At 51.6% G+C, this 23757-nt stretch overlaps 1 protein-coding gene across 1 annotated transcript in view; it reads right to left on the bottom strand.

The window, feature by feature from the left end:
- The window catches only part of Cdh23 (cadherin related 23), a 382861-nt gene that overhangs the window by 210429 nt on the left and 148675 nt on the right, over window positions 1–23757 (bottom strand). The window contains exons 7-8 of the mRNA XM_074079082.1: window positions 4974–5168; window positions 1705–1833 (exon numbers count right to left, since the gene is read on the bottom strand). Of these exons, the coding sequence (XP_073935183.1) occupies window positions 1705–1833; window positions 4974–5168 (324 nt within the window). The remainder of the gene's footprint in view (window positions 1–1704; window positions 1834–4973; window positions 5169–23757) is intronic.

The following is a 23757-nucleotide window of genomic DNA, read 5'->3' as shown; positions in this document are numbered from 1 at the left end:
TGGACTCCAGGTTGGTACGAGAACAGGTAAAATGGGTGATATGGGGGCAGAATGATCTAGCCAGGGCATGTATCTACATCTTCATTCAGCCATTCCATAGCTGTTTCCCGAGTGCTCACTATGTCTGTGCCACAGCAGCCCCTGTTCTAGTTGGTGCAACACTTCCAGGAAAGCAGGGCAACAGAGGTAGTTAAGCTGCCCAAGAGCTCTGAGCACTCAGAGGGAGTAGATCATGGAGGGAGAAGATCATGGAGCAGGGACAGATGGAAGGCCCTCCTCATCTGGAAATAGCAGTTAGGTCTGACCTGAGGTTGAGCTGTGGGCCTGACAAAGCTAAGGCTGGGAACAGAAACAGAAAAGAAACAGTTTGGGGACGTCCTGGGACATGGGGTAGGCTGAGCAGAGATAGCCTCAGTCTCAAAACTGGGGCTCCTGCTCTGCATAGAATGGAGAGAGAGAGAGAGAGAGAGAGAGAGAGAGAGAGAGAGAGAGAGAGAGAGAGAGAGAGAGAGAGGAGGCCAGGAGTGGGGCCATTGAGATGTTCCCCTCTGTTCTCCAACAGTTTCAACACCTGTGGGAACAGCGCTTTGCTTGGTAGATCCTCCACTCCACACCATGCCTCCAGAAGGAAGGGGCCAATGCCAATTCCACACCTGGGAGCCTGGAGCCAAGGATAACCACAGTCAGGACAACCACGGTATCCAGACTGGGGAGGGGGCAGGTTTCCCTGGAGCATGGTCTGCACCACCGAGGGAAGCCTGCCTCTCCCTCACTCAAAGCTGCGAGCTGTGCTGACAGCAGCTAGTGCCCCAAACATCCCAGCCTTAGGTGGGCCCCACTTTTCTCTCAGAACTGAGTCTTTCCTCTGAGCACACCAAGTTCCCTCAAAACAAGGGGCACACTTTTCTTTCCACAAATGCTGCTTTCCCAGCTGCATGTCCCAGGGTTGCATGCCTGGAGAGGGCCCCCTTGCTCTCATCATTAAACCACAGTGGGGCTCCACTCTAGTTTGCACAAAAGCACAGAGGTTGCCAGACCAGGGATGCCTGTCCGTGCCCTGGCCACAGCTCAGCAGGTTGCCCTGCCAGGCTCCTGCAGAGTGAACAGTGGTGTATTTTGTTCTCTAAGACCTTCCTCCCTATCCTCTCAGTCACAGCTGATTGGGCCAGAGGTGAACATCATGGCTCTAGAAGAGCCAATGAACAAGCTGGCTGGTGAATGATGACCTGTGCTATGGCACAAAACCAGGAGTCTCTCTTGAAAACCTTGAACTTGAGAACCCAAAGATAGAATATTTAGAGAAGGCAGCTGGCCCAAGAGCTCCCAAGGAAGAGCCTGGGCCTGGGTAGGCCTCAAAGTAGGTGGTAAGCTGTGCCATGGTGGGCAGTGTTGACAGAGGCAGATGGGCAAAGCCGAGCCTGCCGATGCTCTGCTGAGCCTGGGTCCAAATTCACTCTCCAGCAGAGGCTGAAGTCTCCATGGGCTCCACACAATCCCTCTGAATGGATCCCCCTTGCTTTCCCTAGCCAGACTTGGTTCTTTATTGCTCAAAGCCCTCTAGGGATGAGTGAGAGGCTGAGGAGAGGGGATGTAAAGAGGGCCCATGGTCTTCCCTGCCAGGAGGCCCATCTCTGCCATCACTGGAGTTTGGTAGGAAATGGTCAGGAAGAACGTGCCCCACTTCCAGGACCAGGAGGGCCTTACCGGAGGAGAATGCTCGTAGATATTGGTGCTGTAAGGCAGGTTGATGAAGATGGGGTCCATGTCCTGGACGTCTGTGATGATGATAGCCAAGTTGGCCAGGGTAGACAGAGGCCTGGTCTTGTCTTGATCCTGGGAGGACAAAGAGACTTAGGTTAAGTGATGCCGTGGACATGAATGCTCACGTACACACATGCACACAGAGGCTGGCAGCATGTGGCATATTTATGCACAAACACGTATACACACACGTGCACTCCTGCAGAGGACTCAAGAACACTAAACCCTCCAATGATGTCAGAGCTGGGCAGGAAAACACAAACAGGCCTCAAGGCCCAGAGGCTGGTGGTTTTTCCAGTGTGACAAAAGAAGGCCACGGGAGATGCAGATTTCCTGGCTCCAGCCTGCCCAGGCCTGGCTATTCTGGAAGTCTGGTGGCTGGGATCACTGGCTTGGGGTGGAGATGATGCTCTCCTCAACCCCATCACTTGCTCATTGAGTCAGGGCCGCTGTCTCTGTCATCCCAAAATGCAACGGACTGACTAGGATGGGGACTCCTCAAAAGAAAGGCCCTTTGGCCACAGAGGCTGTTTCTCTGGGACCTGGACTTCGGATTTACTGGGTAAGTGACTTTTCCAGTGTAACCAGCAGGGGGAGCTCCAGGGCCTGCGCTATCTGGGAGCCCCCCCCCCCCCCCACCAAGGAGTCCTGAGCAGTCATGTAAGCTACCTGTGGCCAGGGAGGCACCACTAAACCATCAGCGTTACTTGGAAATTCAGTCCTATCAAGTCTACCATGAAAGGAAACCCGAAGCCTATGCTGCAGTACCCTAAATGCTCAGCCGACTAGGACAAAGTAGCTGGATGCTACTGGGTAATGACAGCCAACAAAAATAGCAACAAAGGTGTGGAACTCAGATTCTACACCAGGTACCGTGTGGGGCACTGCATGTGTATACGTAGTTCTAATGGCCTGACCATTCAGATGAGTTAACGGAGTTAGAGAGGATAAATGACACACCCACATAGCTGGTAAGGGTTTAGCCAGAACTCAAACTCAGGTTGTTTTACACAAAAATCTGCCCTTAAGAGTCTTGATTCCGGGCCCCATTATTAGCTCGGTCTCCAACTTGCTCAAAGTAAGTTCTTTCCTCTCCCAGGGTCTCAATGACCCTTTTCATGAGATGAAAGGCTCAACTGAATGACCTCTGTGACCCATGGACTTGCAAATTATCTGGTCTGGGGTTAGAGGAGCAACCATCACCAGGTTAGATCTGGGGTAACATGAACAATGCAAGGCATCCACCACAGTACAAGAAGCCTGGCACCTGTCTCTGCCCTCCAGGATTGCATGGTGGAGCTTAGGAAGAGAAGGGGGACCTTCTGATTGTCCTTCAGAGTCCTCAAGGGCAGCCCAAGGAAGGGGTGGGAGGGTCTTCAGGGATGGGAGTGAAAGCACAAGGGAGGGTTAGTCTAGAGGCAGGAGTAACTGAGCACAGGGACCTGGGATTGGGGTGGGGGAGCCTCCCAGGCTCCAAGACAATAGGTCTAGGCTGGGGACCTGAAGGACAACCAGGCACACAGGTCAGAGTATGGAGGCCCAGCAGGAGGCCCTGACCCTAAGCAGGAGATGGCAGAGGTTCTGATTTGCCATTACCAGGCTTTTGTGGGCAGCTGGCTTCTGTTCAGCCTGGGCTGGTGGCTCTCTCACCTATATCTGGGAACCCATACTGCTGGACACATGCAGGAGAATCATCTTGGGGAAGTGCCCAGCAGACAATGGCACAGCACCAGCTCAGGGACTCCTTGTGTCAGCCCATCCAGGATCAGTGGGAGGCCGTCTCCCCACCTGATTGCTGGACATTAACAGCAATCTCGCCATAGTCATCATCCCAGCTTGAGCCTCTGGATGGGTGTGGCCACCACGTTCTTGTGCCTGTGCCCAGCTCTGCTCTATTTCCATGTCCCAAAGCCATTTGTATGGTGAATGGAAATTCTCCCATAGCAGGTGGGTATGTATGCAAAAAGTGACTTCTGGGCTTGCAAGTTCCTAAGTCCTAGAAGTCAAGCTCACAATTAGCAGTTCACACCTCCTCCTGGCAACTAATACTTAACAGAGGAGGACAAGAAGAGGAGTTTCCTCTGCGGGGGGCCTCTGGGTCAGGATCAAGCAAGAAGTTTGCCTTTCCTGGCTCTTGAGGGCTCTTTGGGTCTCAGCCAAGCCTGAGAAACTTCATCTTTTAGAACTAGGCTCTCAACTCAGTCTAGATGCACAGCCCGGTATCTGGGCTCTGTGACCTGCCATGTGGAGCCCCCAGCACTGCTGGCAGCTCCCTCTGCAGCCATGTGGGCCAGGGGTGAGTACTGCGAGCCAGGCCAACGGCCCTGGAGGAGCGATAGGAATTCCCACAGTTTGATTTGTTCTTGACCTGAGCTTTGCCAACAGAGATCCAAGGAAGAACGGACCAGTTGCTGGTCCTGCTACTCACTCAGCATACCAGCTGTGCCCCGAGGCAGTAGCTAGGAGCAGGGAAGAGGGAAGGGAGGGCTAGGACTGTTTTTAGTGTGTGGCTTGCCTGTCCCCTCAATCCTTGAAAAAAGCTGGTGGCAAAGGCCCAGCTTCCAGTTCAGGAGATGCAGAGACACCTGGCGATGCTGCTTGGTGGTCAGAGCACAGGACTGGGACAGACATCAGGGTTTGGGTTCTCACTCCCCTCAACTCATCATTTGTGTGAGGCTCATCGGTGTCATCTATAAAACAGGAGAATTCCTTCTCTCCTGCCCTGGAATTCCCAGGAGCCCACAGGGTACTTGGACAGCTGGGTACCCCACTGAGTAAACATCACCACTCTACAGAGCAGTGGCCAGGGGCCTGGCCCCTCTGGCTCCTGCTTGTTGGCTGGTGTCAGGACACAGATGGGCTGACACCTCTACCCTGCACTATGCATGTCCTGAGGAGATAGCCAGTGCCAGCTCTAGAGTCCAGCTCCAGGGTAACTGAGGGCATGTCACTGAATTGCTTCTGTGTCGCAGTGTTCTTATCTGCAAAATGGGCATCTTGACAACGATTCTGAGGTAGGGTTGTTTGAGGTTTAACGGAGAAGATCCATTTGGGTGCTCAGCAGTGCTGGAGCACAGCGATGCTGGCTGTCACTGCTGTTACTACCACCAGCCTCCTTGTTATAAATCACAGAAGACCTCCTGTTGCTCTCTCCTCCTAGGTGGAGAGAGGCAGGCGGGTGGCACAGGGGCCGGGTGTGTGTGGGCACTCACCGTGGCGTTGACAGTGAGCTGGTAGGCCTGTGTGGTCTCGAAGTCCAGCTCCCGGATCACAGTGACAATGCCACGGGCACTGTCGATGGCAAAGAACTGGGAGGGGGGCTGGAAGGAGTAAAGGACACTACCGCCCGCGCCCAGGTCGGGGTCTGTGGCGTTCACAATGAAGATAGGCGTCCCCACTGGCGTGTTCTGGGGTGAGAGCAAAGCAAATAAAAGGGTGAGTTAGTGCTCCAAGAAGCTGCCTTCAACAGCCACTGTCCCTGAAAGCCCACTAACCACGTCCACCAGCCAACCGGACCCGGGGCTCTGTCATTTCCATTCTAAACAGGTTCAGAGGAATTTAAAATGCAGTATCTGCCTTTTTCCCTTTTTTTGATGGCCTCCTGGTGGCTGTAAGACATTGGTTCCAAAGATGATCTGCTCATCCCAGAGCCCTAGATGAGGGGCCTTTTGGTCCCCAAACCCATTTCTTGGCGGCTTCGCTTCCTGTGTCAAGCGCCCCTTGGCTGCTCAAGCTGCTGCACCTGCCCCCGGAGGCTTCAAGGGCAGGAGCAGAAGGTGTGTGCCTCAGGGTGGGCAGGGCAATGGGGGGGTGCCACAGAGGCTCCCTGGTTTTGCCGAGGGAGGGGCTTTGCAGCCCCACACCTGAAGGCACAGGCCACTCAAAGACCCCCACCTCTGGGGAGCCTTCCCTGACTGCTTTGCTCTACAATGCCTGAAAATCCTGCTCCTTCCCAACTTGGGGTCTCTGGTTAAAGGGCACTTCCTCACTGGGTCCTTTGACACCCCTTAGGCATGACAGCCCTGCCACCATTAATCCGTAGGGTCCCCACTCCTGTGACTCCTTGGCCAATGTCCCTCTTCCCTGGCAACAGGTGGCTCCAGAGAGGCCTCAGGACTCCGTCTGCCTTGCCTTGCACCAGCCTGGCCTGGTCAGTGACCACAGGGGCGGCCTCACATAGAGCTTAGCTCATCACATCCCGAGGCTGTTTGCATCCCCTGCCCGACTGTCTGTTCTCATCTCTGTAGCACCTACCATAGCACCTGGCATGTCAGCCACATGTGCTCAACGTTGGTTGACTGACTTTACCCGTAATTTAGTAAGCATGGGACACATCTGAGGAAAGGCAATCTAATGACTTTTCACAGACAGCAAAGAAGGAAAAACCATTATTGGCTGCTGTGTGCCAGGCCCTGTGCTAGGAGCTGCACCTGCCAACTCTGTAACAAGTAGCTTTCTGGTTGTCAGCTATTATCTTACCTTAGAAAAGGAAACTGAGGCACAGAGAGAGTGAGTAACTTGCCCAAAGTCACACCGCTAGGCAGTAGCAGAATTAGGGACATCCAATTCTAAATGCACGGAACAAGCTTGTTCCAAAGGCTTCTCTGAAGCACTGGCATCTATTCTTTCAGGCTGGCAAGGACCTCCAGAGAACACAGCCACAGATTTGCCGTGGCTCCGTCCTGAGTCTGCTGACCCTTCCCCATTGGAAGGCAATTGCTGGGCTGAATGGACAGCCCAGTAGCCTGCCAATGTCTCACCACTTCTGCTCACCATCCATGACTCCCCAGTGCCCTTTGCCCAGAACACAGGCCCGCGTGGGCTGACCCTGCCTCACCCTCTACACTATTTCCTGATAGCATGCAGTCATTTGTATTTATCTAATCCAGCAGGTCCCCTTGCACCTCTGGGCCTCTGAATGTCCTTTTCCTCATCTAAGTCTGTCCTCCTCAGCCTGGTTGTTGGGAAAACAGATGTTCTTTCCCTTCAAAAGAGGGGCAAGCCTGCACAGGGCAGAGCAGACAAGTGCTAGGGTTTCGGTCATGGACAAACCATCTGTTGGAATCCTAGCCCTGCTGTGTGTCTTTGGGTAATTAACCCACTCTCTCTGATCCTTAATCTCCTCTCTGTAAACTGAAATTAATACTATCTCATAGGGCTGTGTGACGAGGATGTAAGCTCACTAGTGTAAAAATCCCAGCCCTTAAGTGCTAAGGAGAAGAAAGCTATGATTTTAATGTCTGACTGCCTGCTAGAGAGCTACAGACCAGGGAATCCTCAAGGGTAGGGCAGAGAGGTGTCATGAGGCAGGACGAGTCTTAATAGTACCATACTGGGCATTCCCTGGACCCACTGGGCACCCTGTTCCACCTCCCCCAACCCCAGGCCCTCAAAGGCTGATGTTCCCAGACTCCCTGGCTGACTGGCTTGCAGCTGGCCTTTGCCAATGGTACAGCCTGATGGGAGCTTCAAGGGAGGGGGAGAGATGGGTAGGATTGCCCAGCTCCCTCCAGTTCTGTCTCACAGCCCGTCCTCCCTGGCCCTGGCTTCTGGCAGGCTCAGTCCTTGGGGTAGTAAAAGCTTCCCTCTGTTGTTAACCCCTGAGTGCCTCAACATCCCCTATTTTCCTCCAACCCCACCTACCTGTCTATTATGGTTTGGATCTTAACCCTCCCTCAAAGGCTGTGTGTTAAAGGCTAGGTCGCCAGCCTGTTGGCATGATTGGGAAGTGGTAAATACTTTGGGAGGTCGGACCTAGTGAGAGGAAGTTAGGTTACTGGGGGCCCTGGAAGGGGATCTTAGGAGCCTGTCCCCTTCTCTTTCTCTCTTTGCTTCCCGGCCACCATGAGGTGAGCAGCTTTTGCTCCACCATGTGTTCCGCCTCACCACAGGTGTAGAGCAATGGGACTGAGCGTTCACGGACTGAAGACTCCGGAACTCTGGGTCAAAAGAAACCACTCCTCTTTCAAGTTGATTTTTTTTGGGTATTTTATCATAGCAACGGGAAGTTGACTAATACGCTACTCTTCTGTAAGCTGGCTCTTTATGGACATGCCTTTATAGAACTACCCAAGAAGAGCGCTTCCTGTGCCACCCTGATAGTCACAGTCACCTGCAAATCCACAGCCTTGGAGACCCAACTCCCCATGCAGGGCTCAGGGAAGCCAGCCTCAGCCCTAATGCCCACCAAGTTGGCCTGAGTCTCCAGGAGGTGCTACTGAGTGTCACAGTGAGCCTGCAGTTCTCATTCCTGCCCCACCCCCAACACACTCAGGAGTGCCAGGGCCAGCCCCAAACCCAGAACAAAATGTTACACGGAGGCCTTCGGTCCTGACCACAAGGAGGGATACACACATTTGGATCTCAGAGCAGTCAGCCCGTGTGGTAGTTGGACCACACTTCAGAGCCACTCAGCCAGTTAGCCCAACACATCCCAGCGGGAGTTCCTGCCTCAGGGACATTTCACCTGTCCTCACTTTGTGGTCCAGGGGTGAAGGCTCTCTGAGCATCAGATCGGGGGATTTAAGAGCAAGACCCAGCAAACTGTGGAGAAGGGGGAACCGAGGCCTCGGTCTGGTGCCTGACCTTCTTGGATTATATCTCATGCCCTGCAGTGAAAACCCATTTGATTTCTGCATAACTTAGGACAGGTTTTAAGTGGGCCTGGCAAACAGCCATCAAATACTTAGAAGGGGCAAACCATTGGAGAGAAAAGAATGCTGACTTCCTGCATTTGGGGTCCGAGGTGCCATGCTCTATCAGGGAATGGGGAAGAGGGGCAACCCATCAGCACAATACTGAGGGCTCCTTAAAGCATGCAGCTGCTCTGAGGGAACAAGCAGATGTGCACGCAGGTCTGCAGCCTTGGTGAAAGCAGATTTCCTAGGGCCAGATGTTTCTGTGTGGCCAGGTATCCTGCAGGCAGTAAACTTTGGTGGTTCAGAATACATATTCGGAGTCAGATCCCCTAACTCTGAATCCAGACCTTTGTACAGGGAGACCTCAGACATATGTGGTTAAACCTCTTTTGGCCTCAGTGTCCTCATCAGTAGAATTGAGCTATTAACAGTATTACCTCCTAGGGTTGCTGTAAGAAAGAACTATATGAAATAAGGTGCAAACAAAAAAAGAAAGAGAGAAACCCTTCTTGCCAGGCCAGGCATGTGGCAAAATGGAGCAAGACTCAATAAATGGTCATTGTGACTATTATTTTAGTAATAAAATATCCTCACAGACAGGATAGGGTGAACATCATTTAAAAAAGAATAGCAGAAGTAGTGTAAACAGCCAATGAATCCCTTCATCATGAACTTGGACAAATGGGTGCTTTAAAATTCAGAAAGAGAACATTTCTATTTACGGGTTCCTGGCTGCAGCAGAAAGGTGAGGTGGGAGAGCCTCAAGAGACCCTCTAGTGGGAGCCTGTGAGAGAGAGAGAGAGAGAGCATGGGGCCAGTGGGGACAGAAGCACCTGAGGCCAGGGGCCAGTTCTGATCACTCACCACTCTGAGATGTCTCAAACATAGGAGATGGAAGGAACTGGAATAATCCAGTCCAGCCTCCCCATTCTACAGTTGGGAAAATAAGCCCAGAGTGGTCATGCCCTGCTCCAGGTTCCTGGAGGAGCTGTGGCTGTTCATCAGCTGCTTTGACTCATATATAGGTACTCTGCAGGCAGTAAACTTTGGTGGTTCAGAATACAAAGAGATGCCAACTATGCTTCTCCTTCTATCCTCCTTCCAAGAAAACCAACTCTTTATACCTGCAGCTCTGTTCAAGATAGATCGTCTGATTGGCCCAGGGGTAACCACCTGACCCACACAAGCCAATCAGACAGGGCCTTGGACATTCTATCAATTTGCAGTGGGAATCTGAACAGAAGCTCTTTGCTCTTTAGTTAGGGCTGGGGTGGGGACCAGGACAAGCAGAGGAAGCCCATTTGTGGGGAATAGCGTAGGGAGAGAGAAGGGCTGAGAGCCTCCTGCCTGGTCTTCAGAAGGCCAAATCCCTTACTTTCCTGCCCTCAGCTGTGGTGTGCCACCCAGCCATGCTTGCTTCCTGCACAAACTCTTGTTCATAATGGCCTCCGTGGATCTCAGCTCCTTGCCTCCACCTGGCACGCCAGTCCTCGTTCCTGCAGCTCTATCCCAGGTTTCTTCACTCTTCTCCTGCTGGCATTCTATCCCTTTACCACCCACAGTTGGCCAACAGAAAGCAAAGCTCCAAGTCACCACTCCTAGACTGTGGATAAGGGTACTACTGTGCCTGCTGCCCACAGCCATGAAGCAAAAGTGGGGGGAGTAAAAGGCCTGGGCAATGCCAGTTCCCTCTTCCTCCTTGTACCATGCAGTCCACACAGGTCACTGGTGATAATCGGCAGGTATGTGGGGAGGCAGCAGGGTGGGCAGCGGACAGCCTGATCATGGACTCATCACTGTCAGCCTGGGGAGCCATGTGTTCAGACATCCTCCCCTTGAAAGCCCTTGCGCCTGCCAGCTTGTCCCTCTTGCAAGTGGCCCACACCACACAGGTCGCAGGCAGGGCAGGCCCCTGCCTCTTCCAGTCCCATTTAAGCTCCCCATCACTTCTGATGGACCTGCTGTAAATGGGCCACCCTGTGCAATTCAGAGACAAATAAATCTTTTTGCTACTCCTTGGGGTGACAAGGGAATAGACTCTGGGAAGTTCTGCTGTGCGAGGGATCTTGTTCGTTAATAATAATGATGAATAGCTCAGTTGGCACATGCAGTGTGAGTTACATTCCACTCCCAGCTTCTCCGGAGGCACAGGGTGCTCACTGGAACAGGGTGGGGGGCTGCGTGCAGTCAGGGAGCCAGAGAGAGGCAGAGAGGGAGGTAGGGAGGAGAAAACAGAGACGGGGACAGTGGCAAAGAAAGGGAAAGAAGAGAGAACAATGAAGAAGAAGGGAAGAACAAAGGGACACAAAGAAAAGTGGGAAGAGTGGGTGGACTTAGGGGCCAAAGGGAACAAGGAGGAAGAGATACAGAAGAAGAAAGTGAGGACAGCAGGGGGATGGAACTAACTGAAAGAGGAAGAAAAGAGCCATCATGGAGGAAAAGTTACAAACAGAGGAAAATGAAGTGACAAAAGCAGGAAGATGGCGGTGAGGAAAAAAAAAGAAGGCCAACCGTGCGCAGTGGTGGGGGACCCTCCCCAGTTAGACTAACTCTGTACCCTTGACGGAATCTGGCAAATCCCGCTACCATCTCTACTTAGGTGCCATCTCTAAAGGTGTTATTAATATTTATGGAATGCTTGCTAGGCGCCACTACAGTCTTTAATATCTTATTATAGAGCCTGTTATAAAATGCATTAGTAATAAATTCCTGACGGATGGAGTTCTGACAAGGTGCAGGCACCTTGGTGGATCAGAGCTGGGAACAGACCCTTCTGCAAGGTGTATGTGTTGCTCAGAGGCTGGGCGGTTGTCCCAGAAGTGGGGGGAAGGTGGGGTGGGGGACCATCACAGATGTAGCCCCTCCCATCCTTGCTTTCTTTCTCCAGGCGGGGAAAATGGAAACTCAGAAAAATGAAGCAATTTGTCCAAAGTCACCATTTGTTAGTGGTGGGCTAGGATTCAAACCTGGGCCACCTTTCTGTCTTCAGAACTGAGGGGCTCCAGAGCTGAGGATGGGGACTGAGCTCAGGGGTTCCCCATGGGTGGCACTGATTCATTCTTTTCCCTCTGTGAAGGGCACATCGGGTTGTCTGAATGGGCACTTTAGCCCAAAAGGAATTTCAGAAGGAAGTGGGTACCTCAAAATAACACAGTGTCACCAAGAGTAAGGAAATGGGCCCCACTGTAACAGGAAGAATGAAAGTCAGCAGTAGAGAACTTTCTGAACAAGGTTCTAGGGTAAAGGGAAACATCTACATTTTGGGTTCAATTGAATGCCAGGCAAGAGCCTCTTCACTGTTCTCTGGAGGCCTGTGGGTGACTTGGAAGGTGCCACTTCCACAGGTTCTGTGGCCTCTCAGCTTATGGGGGGGTGGGCAGTGAAGGAGGAGGAATGGGGTCTATAGAAGATAGGGCTGTGTTTCTCGCTCAAATAGGCAAGAGGGCATGTGTGGGCACCTTGGAAAAGCGGAGGGCAGCTCTACACAGAGGACCATGCCTAGAGACTTGGCAGGGGCAAGTGCTCACCGGGTCTCAGTGGAGGACTCTGGGGCCCCAATGTGGTCGGGAGAGGTCACACACATGTACAGTCTCCACAGAGTGTGCATCTGTGTTCCAACCCATCTCTCAGAATAATCAGGAAGCGCTCATTTCATGACAGCTTTTCTCCTCAGCACTATCTGCTCTCTCTCAGGTGATGGGTAAAGGGCTGGGAGTCAGGGCAGGTTGCCAAGTGGAGGTGCCAGCTCTGTGGGTACCCTGACATGGCTTGAGCACCCTTCCTTGGATTGGGCTGGTTCAGATGTCCTCTGGAGCCAGCTTAGATCTGTCTATTGCTGAGCACCCCCTCCCTTGCCCCCCACCATAGCCCTCTTCACAGCTCTCCAGTGGTATATGTCTGTCCCAGATCCTGGTAGACATTCTTCAAAGTGCTGACCAATGGTCCATCTGACTCCCAATTCCTGCCAGTGCTAACCTGCTAGAGTGGCCTTGGATGTCCCCTCTCTCTCCTCCTTTTTCTCTTTGCTGTATGCCTTGGGCCCTCTTCTATCCTAGCATTGCCACTTGTCCATAGAATGCATTTGATAAATGTTTTCAAAGAATCAGGGACTTTCCAGGAAACATGGCAGACTGAACACATCCATTTATTTCTGTTTTTGTCCCAACCCCTCACCAAAATGACAATAAGGGAATTAAAAATGCATAAATCCACAAGGGCAGAAAGGAGAGGAGACAACAGCAGATGAGAGACGTCAACACAATACTGGAGACAGATGGGCATGTTTGTTGTAATTGCCTTAGGAGACGGGGAGACCAAGGCCCAGCCTGCCTCTTGGTGTTGGGACAAGCTCATGGCCTGGAGATGCCAGGCCACGCTGCACACGAGGTCATAGGTAGGGCTGAGAGAGGGAAGGTGGGCTAAAAGTGAGGTTGGACTCCAAATCCCATTCTCCAACTGCTGCGGCAGATAGGAGGTGCCTTTTTAGAAGGCAGGGTTAGTAAGGCTCTGGACTCCATGCTGGGGGCTGGCCAAGCACTAGGGACAGGGAGAATTAGAGGACTCTGTATCTTCCTACCTCTCCCACACTAAGCCAGCCCTTTTGCCCTTTCAGTCTTGGAAGACAGTCAGCCAGGCAGTCCCCAGGAAAACTGGCCCAAGAGAAAACTCAAATAGCAACGTGTTGGGGTTCCCTCAAAGGAACAGCCAGGTCCTTACCTAGCCACCCTATAAAACATTCAATGATTAACAAGCAGTCCCACCCCACCTGCCCCAAATACCCAGTGAGTGAACAGGCTGCTAAATGTAGACTCACTCTTACACATGAAGAGACAGCCTCCAACGTGAGGGATGAAGGGAAAACAGTAAGAAGGAAAAACATCCCTCTTATCATCCTGAGGGACACAAGGCATAGCCTCTGAAATAGGAACACTGCAAGAGGAAGGAGGGCCCAGCAGAAAGTAAAAAACAGAGGAGTTGGAAGATGAAGAAATTTCCCCAAAGTAGAACAAAACTCAAGGAGATGAACATGGGAGAGAAAAGTAAGAAAATTAGAGGTATAGTTTAGAAGACTCAATAGTGAACTAACAGGAATTCCAGAGTGAGCTAACAGTACCTAGGGGGAGGAAATTATATAGGAAGTAATACAGGAAAGTCTTCTGGCTAGGAGGGCCATGTGTCCAGATTAAAAAAGACTGTGTGTTTAGAAGAATGGCCCACACAGAGACATAAAACCAAGAACTTTAAAAATACTAAATGCAGCCCAGCCCACTGGCTCGAGTCTGTAATCTTAGCTATTCAGGAGACAGAGATCAGGAGGCTCTCAGGCCAGCCTGAGCAAAAAGTCTGGGAGATCCCATCTCAGCCAATGGGTGGGCACAGTGGTGGTGCACACCTGTCATCCCAACTATGTAGGGAAGCACAAATAGAGGATCATGGTCCAGGGCAGCCAAACATAAAGTGAGACCTACTTCAAAAATAACTAATGCAAAAAGGGCTGGAGGCATTGGCTCAGGTGGTAGAGTGCCTGATAAGCAACCCCAAGTACTGCTCACAAAACAACAACAAAAACACTGAATGTGAAAGAAAAAATCCTGGAGAGAAAAGAATCCAGAGAGAAAAGATCAGAATTCAAAGGCAATGTCAAAATTCTTAAGTGACATTATAAGATGAAACACAAAGGAAGAAGTAACTTCACATTATGAAGAAAACTATTTCCATGCCAGAGTTCTATACCCAGCTAAACAGTCAACAAATGTCACTGTAGAATAAACACATTTTTTTTCAGATAAAGTAAAAAAAAAACAAAAAAAAACCTCATGACCACTTTCCTGAAAATCACTAAAGGGTATGCTCTACCAAGATGAAAATATGAGATCCGTGAAATGTAATGGAATTTCCAGGGTGACTCTTCTTCCTGCCCACTACACATCAGGCCTCTTGCCACACAGCCTCCGAAACACCAAGCAAGTCAGAGCTCAGCCAGTCGGGATTCTCCAGAGAGAATGCCACCAAGAAAATATAAAAATCAATGTGTTTCACATATTGAGAGGAACTGTTCAATTATGACAGAATATTGAGGGATGAAGTGACAGACTCAAAGAAAACTGAGGTAAACAAATAGAAAAGAAGGAATTCTTAATTTTAGGAAAAACAAAGGAGGAAATTTAGTTATAGTATATTGTGTGATTCAGCTGTGAATAAACATATAATCATTATTCTGCATACACTGATGCTATTTTTTTCTAAAAGGAGGGATATAATTATGCTTGAAGGAGTGGTAGGGAATTTAAGAGTGGGGGGGTGTGTGTTGTGTATGTGAATGTGTAGTGAAGATGAGCTAGGAGTGGTATAAATGTGAATTTCTCATTGTCCATAGAAGTCAATAGATAATGTCTAAAATGGAGTAATTTGCTAGCATGTAGCTGAGAAATAAGAAGGTAAATGCAGAAAATGCAGGAGGTTGTCTCACGGTAGGAAAATATGGAACAGGGTCCTACTGTTTCTATTATAAGCTGACTCTACTATAAGACTTTTAAGCTCATACATATATGACTGATAAAAATTAATATAAAAATGGAAAAAAAGTATCTCAGTATGGCTGGACCTCCAGTGCCCACCCCCAGACCTGTCCCTTACAGGGGATCATGGGATGTCACTGTTCCAAAGCACTCACCCTCCATCTCATTCTCATTTCTCTCTTCCCACATCATCATTGGCTCCTCTTTTATCCTCAAGGCCAAGTTTCCAGACCTTGACTGTCACCCCAGGATGATCAAGTGTTCTGTCTCCAAACTCCTCTATTAAGACCACTCCCCCCACCCCCCCACCCCCGAGGCCACCCCGCCACTTTGCTGGGCTATCTCCACACTAGGCAAAGTGTGGTCCCTGCATCTAGGCCTCTGCTAGAGGTGTTTCCAGCTTTCCCACTGCATTCCTTCCACTGGTTCCTTAGACAGCAGGGGTCAGAGGTCAGCTCCCTTCTTGGTAGAGGCTCTCGGCCCCATCAGAGTTTCTGGCTCACAGGTCTAAGTTCTGGTAGAGATGCCCACCTCCATCCCATGCACACATTGGCCCTGACCTCTACACGGATGCTGACACACAGGGCTGGCAGAGCCTCATTGGAGGGACTTCAGGCACCGACCTCCTCTCTCAGAAGCTTGTTCTGCAAAGTCCAGTGTGATGCCCAGCTCTGAAATGGCCCCAGCTCCTCCCTATTCAGAGGTGAAGGTGATCAGAGACAATTTCCTCACCACCAACTCCCTCCCCTACCAGCCCAGTGACCTTCCTGTAGAATGAATGACAGTGGAGCCTGGAGATCCCCCAGTGCCACCTCGCATGAGTGCCCATGTTCTTGGGCTGACCAAGCGACAGCACAGAGAGATATGCATCAGGGATAGCGCACAGCTGGCCAACCTGCTCGGTGGTTGGCTGAAGGTCATGTGCAAAGAGGGGGAAGGAAGGGCTGTGATGGCCATGCAGTCCTAGAGCTCACAAGAGTCCCAGCTCCGACATGCTGATTTCAACACCAGGCAGCGCGGCCCCTGGCTGAGGGCTGGCTTCCATTTTCCTCTCTGTGGATAGGAAGGATGACGAGAACAGAGGCACAGGCTGGAAAATCCAGCCATCCACAGGCTGAAACCTGTCCTACTCTCCACCAATGTCCCAACCTGAGCCATTAGTCTGATTGGCTGCTGGGCGCTTCATCCCCTCCCCAGCCCCAGCTTCTGGTCCTCGAACAGAAGAAGGGGCCCACCTGGTGACAATTTAAACCCAGAACCAATGGGCCCAAACTCTGGATTGCATTCTGGACACTCTCACATAACTGTGTGTATGACTTTTTCTCTGTTTCTACAGGGCATCAGTGAGAGCATTGAAGGCCTCAGTTTTCCAATCCAGAAAGTGGGTATAGTGATCCCTATATAGCTTTCTGCAGAGAGCTGGGGTGGAGATGAACTGAGTTAATTGGGTTAATTGGATTGACCCCAAATCAAAAATGTGAAATTGGAAATGCTCCATTACCTCAACTTTTTGAGCATCAATGTGATGCTTAAGTAGCTTCACACTTTGGAACATTCTAGATTTCAAATGTTCGCCTAGTGAAGTCTATGCCAATATTCCAAAATCTACAACATTCCAAAATTAGGAATACTCTGGACGTGGTGCCTCTGGGTAAGGGATATTCAACCTGTAGTGGAAATGCCAAATGACAATCTTCATGGCCTTCTTTAGGGGCAGAAAGTTCTGAGCAGAACCCAGGAACTGGGCTGTGACCTAGGGAAGAGTCCTCTCCACAAAGCTGGCCTGGAGTCCAGAATCGGGCCATCAGGGTCTGGGTCATTGATCTGGAGCCCAGGGCTGTGGTCACTGAGGCATGAGATGGTCCTGAGACGTGGCAGCTTCTGGAAGTGGATGCATGGAGTCTCCTGGGATTGTTTTTTTTTTTTTTTTCAGTAGGAGAAAGATTAGGGCCTGGGGTAATACAACTCACGTCTATGAAAACTTTCTACACGCCGGGCCCTGCCCAAAGCATGTTCCCCGTACTTTCTTGCACAAGTTACACAGCAGCCCGGAAGCAGTGTCACTACCCCACCTTCCCGACACCCAGGGCCACGTGACACTCAGCAAGTGTGCTGGCATTCACACCCAGGCAGGCCGCACCACGGTCTGAGCTCCTAACCACCACACTACTCTGTCCTTAGCCACAGCAAGCAAAGTTGACCAGGCAGAGTGAAGGCCAAGGTGACCTTGAGAAACTGGGATCCTGTCATTGTGGCTGAGTGCTGGGCACCTCTAATGATGGCTAAGGGGGTGCTGCTGAATGACTTAGGCCATTCTGAGGTTCCAGATTCAGAAGAGACAGGTGTCAGGGGTCCTTGGGAAAGTGCTGGAAATGGAGGAGTCAGTTATCAGGACCTGTCAGTCTCTCATCCCATCCCAGACACGGGGAGCAGCACTGGCCACACTCACAGTCCTTACCTTGCCAACAGAATGGTGATGAATAATTATAAGTGCTATTCACCGAAGAAACCAGACGTGACGCATGAAGGGAGTCCCTGAGGGAGCAAAAGCGTATGGGAACTTGCAGTTGGAGTCCCAGCTGCATCCCTTATGTGCTGTGTGACTTTAGGAAAGTTGGAAAGCTTCTCTGAGCCTCAGTTTCCTAACAATGAGATGGACATAATCTCATAGGGTTCCATAGGGTTCCTGTGAGGTGCACAGGAGACACTGTGGAAGTGCTTGGTGCATACAGAATCTTGGTGCATACTCTTACCACGTGGGGCAGGCAGAAGGAAATAGGGTGAAAATGTACACACAAGGGTCTGTAAACTGCAAAGTGCTTTGCAAATGTCTCTTTTAGTGGGAGATCTGGAATTAGTGGGGATGGCTCCAGCTCAAGGCCATGTCCCTGCTCTGCTCTCTGCAGAGATGAAGGGTCCAGGAACCCCGCTGGGTGGCATGCACCCCACCTCCATCCCAAAGGGGCTCCATCTCCCAGCCCTCACATTCATTCCCTCACAGGTTGCAGGATTTGAATCACGTGAAACGAAATGAATATGCAAATCTCCTTAGGGCGGGCCTTGCATCTCCGGAAGCTGCTGCTAACGAATGGATTCTGAACACAGGGACAGCTGAAGTGAGACGACTGCTCAGCCATCTCTCCTTCCCCTAGCCTCGGGCTCCTCCCAACCATGTGTCCCTTGTCCCCAATTAGGGTGTAACCCAGAGGGGTGGATGAAGGAGCAGCAGAGGCCTGGGCAGGCAGAGGACGGCTTAGGCCTGGTGCTGTTTGTGCCTCTCCTGTCCTGTGTCATCCCTCCGCCTCCTGCTGCAGGTCCTTTGAGCCATGTGAGGTGACAAGTGGAAGCTGTCACTTGAGCTGGAGGAAGCTTCACATGGCTGTGGGGTGCTGAGGGCTGGGGAGGGCCAAGCAGAGAGGGGACTGCCAGGCTCAGGCCCCAGCCAGGAGGTGGCAGCTGCAGGGAATCCTGGTAAGGTTCTTTAAGCCCCACAGGTTGAGAGAGACTGGAACCACCACACGGGCAAGGCGTGGCTGGCCTTGCCCACTGCTCAGCTCCCCTGCCACACGTGGGATTACCGGGAGCTGTGAATGAGTTGAGTCTCAGCTCTGGGGTCACCTCCAGCTCTCAACCCCTGAAACTTCCAGAGACACTCCCGTGTACAGCCCAGGCGGGGAAGCACTGAGCTGGCCAGTTAGCTCATGCTATAGATGGGAAAGCTGAGGTCGAGCAGAAAGGACTTGGTCCTGGTCACCCAAGTGGTCACTGATGGCAGAGCTCTGAACAGCAGGCACCCACTTCAGTACTTACTCCCCCGTGACCCCTACCCTGTCCTAGCTAGGATGGAAGGTAGCTACTTAAACACGTCTTTCTTAGCCTCTAGGAAAGGGGCATGGGAGATCTGGATTAGTGTGGCTGTGTTGTCCTGACATGGCACAACCCTTTAAGCCTTCAGGTCCTAGTCTATCCAATGAGGGCTCTGAATGACATTATCCCACATTAGCAAACTTACTGCTCTGGAAGGAGCTGACTGTCAGTTCTTCCTGAAGTCTAACTAGAGGCTCTCTTGCTGCACAGCCAGCTCCTTTGCTCTGGGGCTGTCCTCAGAATATGTAAGGGCATCATGGGCTAAAATACAGGTTGCAATGCCTCTGGCTGTAGGTGCTCACCCCATGCCAGGACTACAGGGTACAACCCTGTGTGTGGCCATCAGCAGAAGGAAGACTTTCTGAGGACAATAAAGGGTGCATCCTGAAAATCAGTGTCTCCAGCTCTCAAACAGACCACTGTCCCAAAAGGATGGGACAACAATGGGACAGTCCCAGCTGTCTGTCTTGCCCCTTTTGTCTACTTATGGGTGGCCTTGGACTAGTACTGAAGCCCTGTGAGCCTCAGTTTCCTCATCTGTAAAATCAGGTATGAAACTCCATACCTGTGGGTCCCTCAGCCCAGGCCTCGTCACATTCTGTGACCAACCTCATTATCACCAGGTCATGGCTCACATTCCATGGCTTGGTGGCGGCAGCCTAGGGAGACGCACTCACCTGCAGAGCACACCAGGGAGGAAGAGGGCACCTTACAGTGTTGTTCTTGGGAACTGTCCCAAGATGGGGGTCATGAGTTCTAAAGGCTGGAGTGACAGGGCCCACTGTCCCTACTGGTCTGGGGAGGCAGGGTCCCTCTGCAGGGATTGTAGAAGGAACAGGCAGGGTCCAGTTCTGTGCTATGCTGTGCCTGGCAGACCAAGACTCACTGGGCTTCACCACGGGCTTCAGGGACAGCCCAAGTCCTGGCACACAGGGACCATGAGAAGACCATCAGGCTGACCCCTGGAAACGAGAGACCAATCCCAGATGCACTGCTTGAAGGCAATCCTTGGATGGCCATAGTTTCATCTGTTAACACCTTGACCAAGACATAAATAGCCTCTCCAGCCCTTACAGAACCTAGAGTTGGTGCCTTCCTGCTGGGGTCAAGTTGATGACCACTCAGAGCAGCAAGTTCCAAGTGCCTCCCCGAGACCCTCCCGGAGTTTAGAGTACAGAGACCAGGTTTGGTGAGAAGCATTCCTCTGTCCCTTCTCTTCCTGCCCCTGATGCACCACCAGACAGGGCTCATCAGCTCCTGGGGCACCCAGACCTTTCCAGCACTGGCCTTCCCACGGGAAGGAAGAGAGCAGAGGTAGGAATTGCAAATGCTTTTCATTAAGCAGGGTGCTAACACCATGAATTACAAATGAAACCCCGATGAAGAGGACCCTGGCAGCCTCACCTCCGTTTGATATTAATTGGGCGACACTTTGTTTTAATGGTACATTAATTAATGCAGAATTTCGACGGAAGTCCGTGTGACACTCACATTAATACAAATGAATTCATTACCGTCGGTGTTATTACAAGAAATGACAAATAAATCTGTAACAGTGGGACCCTTCAAATAATAATCACGAATCATTAGCTTTGCAGCCCGTCTATACAGTGACTTTGCAAATTTGGGTGTATGTTTTGTGTCTTTGCATTGGTTTTGGCTGGGAGGAAACTGCTCGTGGGGGCTGGCACTGGTGCTGGAAAGAGATGCCTCTTCCAGACTTTTCTGCCTCTGCTTTTCCTCCTTCTGCCCCGAGGACACCCCTTCTTCTTTCCCCAGAGCGCTCCCCCAGGCATGACATCCCCATGTGGGGAGCACTATTGGAGTCAACCCTGCAAAATCCAGCCTGTTCTGCCCTGAGGTCAGGCCAGTGGGGAAAACAGTGCAGACCTGGGAAGACCTGGGCTGCAAGAAGTTGAAGGGACAGTTTGTCTGGGCAGCTTTTCCACGGTCAGACGGGTCCTAATGCTTCACCCCAAACTTCAGAACACTGGGGGGCAGCAGCACTGTGCTAGAATTCTCATGCCATCTCTCTCACTGGTCCTCAACATGGTTCCTGGGGTGCGTCCTCACCACAAAGGAGGAAACCACACTCAGGGAGGCCCAGTTCCACAGGGGAGGGGCCGTGCTTGGGACTCAGCTCTGTCTTAGTGCAAAGCTCCCAAGACAGCAGCTCTTTTTTTTTTTTAATTTTTATTGTTTTATTATTCATATGTGCATACAAGGCTTGGGTCATTTCTCCCCCCTGCCCCCACCCCCTCCCTTACCACCCACTCCACCCCCTCCATACCCAGCAGAAACTATTTTGCCCTTATCTCTAATTTTGTTGAAGAGAGAAGGACAGCAGCTCTTGGCAGAGAAGAGCCCCATACCTGGCCAGGAAGTGGCAGCACCCTGGGTGGGGGGCTAGCTGGGCCAACACAGCACTTCCACCTGACCCTCTGCACCCTGCTTATGCTTCACCCTGTGATCTCACAGGAGCAGAAAAGGACCCCAACAAACTGGGGTCCTAGCTTCCTGGTGGCCTCTCATACCCTCCTGGTGCCCTGAAGTCTCAGTTTTTACTTCTCTGTGCAACAAGAAAGATCCCAAGAAACCACCCTGGACAAAAGTGCGAAGCAGGCCTGAATGACTCACATGGGTTCTATATCCTCAGTGGTTGGCGCACAGGCTGCCTCTCCTCCATTCTGCACTCAGGGCAGACGGTGCCATGCATCACAGTGCTCTTCCTAGATGGGCCTCAGGATCCCCAACCCCGCACATGAGGCAGCTGCTCTCAATGGTTGGAGTTGGCAGGAGATTTGAAAGCTGCTTGGTACCCTTTTGAGAGCAATTTCCCTGGAGGACTTTGAAATAGGACCCTGTCCCCTCTGATGGGGATGCTTGAGAGCAGTTCAGTTCAGAGGCCAAGAGATGTGTTCAATCACCTCCCTGGGGTCCTCCAACCCAAATCGGGCTGTTGGATCACGCCTGTCCTACAAGATCAACAGGCCAGCCTGACCTCTGACTTACAACAGCTTTCTGATCTTCGGCTAACAGGTGAAACAACATGGAGGCCAAATCCACTTCCTCCCTTGAGTCGCTGCTAATGTAACCAACTCTTCAGACCCCACCCAATGACCTACCCTGAGCCCTGATCCCAGGAGTCCTAGCTCTGAGGTCAAGGCCACTTGGCTTTTAGCTGCTGTTCTACACACCAGATCCCGGCTTGTTAGCAGTGGGCTATAGCCCTCAGTTGAGGGTTTGGGGCACTACCCCCTCCTGCTCCCCTTCTCCCTCACTCACACTGGTACTGAATGAACCAATTAATCACCTAACATTGTTAACGGTACTAATTACGCTCGCTCTTGAAACTTGTGGAACAATTATTTACTGTCTCTGCCTCCTGAGCCATCAATTATGGTGACTGCAGGCAGCATGTCACTCCTCTCAGCCAAGACAGAGGAGGCCTAGCCAGGCTCAGAGCTGGCTTCTCAAGAACTCTTGGAGGGCTTTGCCTGAGCTCAGGTTGCATCTAGCAGATGTGGGAATAGCAGTGGCCTCTTCATGGGGACAAGCAATGGAATGTGATAAAGGGACCTTAACACTGATCTTAAGCAAAGTTTGTCATTATACAAAAATGCTTCCCCTAAAAGATGAAACTAGGAAGTACTATTCTGGGACTGTACTACTTCCTTTTTCCTGTGTTTCTGTGAGTGTGTATAATGTACTCCTTGGCCATGTGTGGCATTGCACCCCCAGCGATCTATAAGGAGTCTACACACACACACTTTGGATTACATTTGCCTTCTGCTTCCTAAGTGCAGGGGCTCTGATCACCTCTGCCCCATCCATGGCAATGCTGGTTCCAGCCCCTGCTCCATCAAACCTCTGCTTGGAGAACTGGGGCCTGTGACAAGGGCTTTTGCTCATGAAGAAAGACAATGAGGATACATTCAGAGGAAGAAGTAGTCAGGCTCTGCTCATCAGGACCAAATTCTTGCCCTCCAGCTACTGGTTGTGAAGCACCAACCCACAGTCTCCTCCCCTCTACACAAAGACACTCTGTTCCCTGTCTGTCCTCCAACTGCCTGGTGACAGCGTGGCAGGTTCAGGGCTGCTGGGTAGGCACGTATTTATTCAGGCGCACAGCAGGCCCAAGCAGGTTGTGGCTCCCTGTCCCCTGGGCTCCCGCCCTCATCGTGCCTTTCCAAACGTCAGGGTGGAAAGCACTTAGCGCCCACTGCTGAGCCTGAATCTATTAAGGTGTGAAGAAACGCTCTCCGTCACAGTCACCGTGCAGCTGACAGGCTCCATGCGGGCTGAGCAGCGGCAGAGCCTCTGCTGACCCAAGCCTGCTGGGCCTCTCTTCTGCTCCTGTGGGAATGCCACCAAGAGGCTCCTTAGCCCTGACCACAGCAGCCAAGGGACCCCCACCTCCACGGAGGCCCTGGTTCCAAACAAGTTGCTGCCCACTTGAAAACACACAGGTGTCCCAAAGACCTGTTAGAGTCAACACATCTGAGAACACCGGGTGAGGCCCCCTGGCTGTGTCACAATATGGTGGACAAGTGGAAAGGGGACCAGCTGTGTGCAGAAGGAGCGACCGCATGGGGCAGACTCACTTTATGACAACTAACTCTTGTGAAAGAAAACTTGCTCCTTGGGACCAGCACTAGTCACTTCTGAGGGTGCTGTGCCAGGATCTAATTACCTCCTGCCAGGCCTCACCCCTTAAAAATTCCACCACCTCAACATGGCTACACTGTGGATCGAGTGCCCAGTGTGAACCCCACACTGTGGATCGAGTGCCCAGTGTGAACCCCAGAGACACTTAGACCATGTCTGTCGCATAGCAGGCCCCGGGCATGTCTGAGCTCTGTGAATGCTCCACAACCTCACCCACATCCTTTAACAGCTCCTCATGGTTTCCTGCTGCTTTGGGGTCATCATCAGAGCCCTCTCCCATGGCCTGCATGGCCTGGCCTTCCAGC

This window comes from Castor canadensis, chromosome 7, assembly GCF_047511655.1.
Source record: "Castor canadensis chromosome 7, mCasCan1.hap1v2, whole genome shotgun sequence".
In the NCBI taxonomy this organism is placed as follows: Eukaryota; Metazoa; Chordata; class Mammalia; order Rodentia; family Castoridae; genus Castor; species Castor canadensis.
Note: the sequence above shows the minus strand (reverse complement) of the source record. Positions and strands in the feature narration are given on the sequence as shown.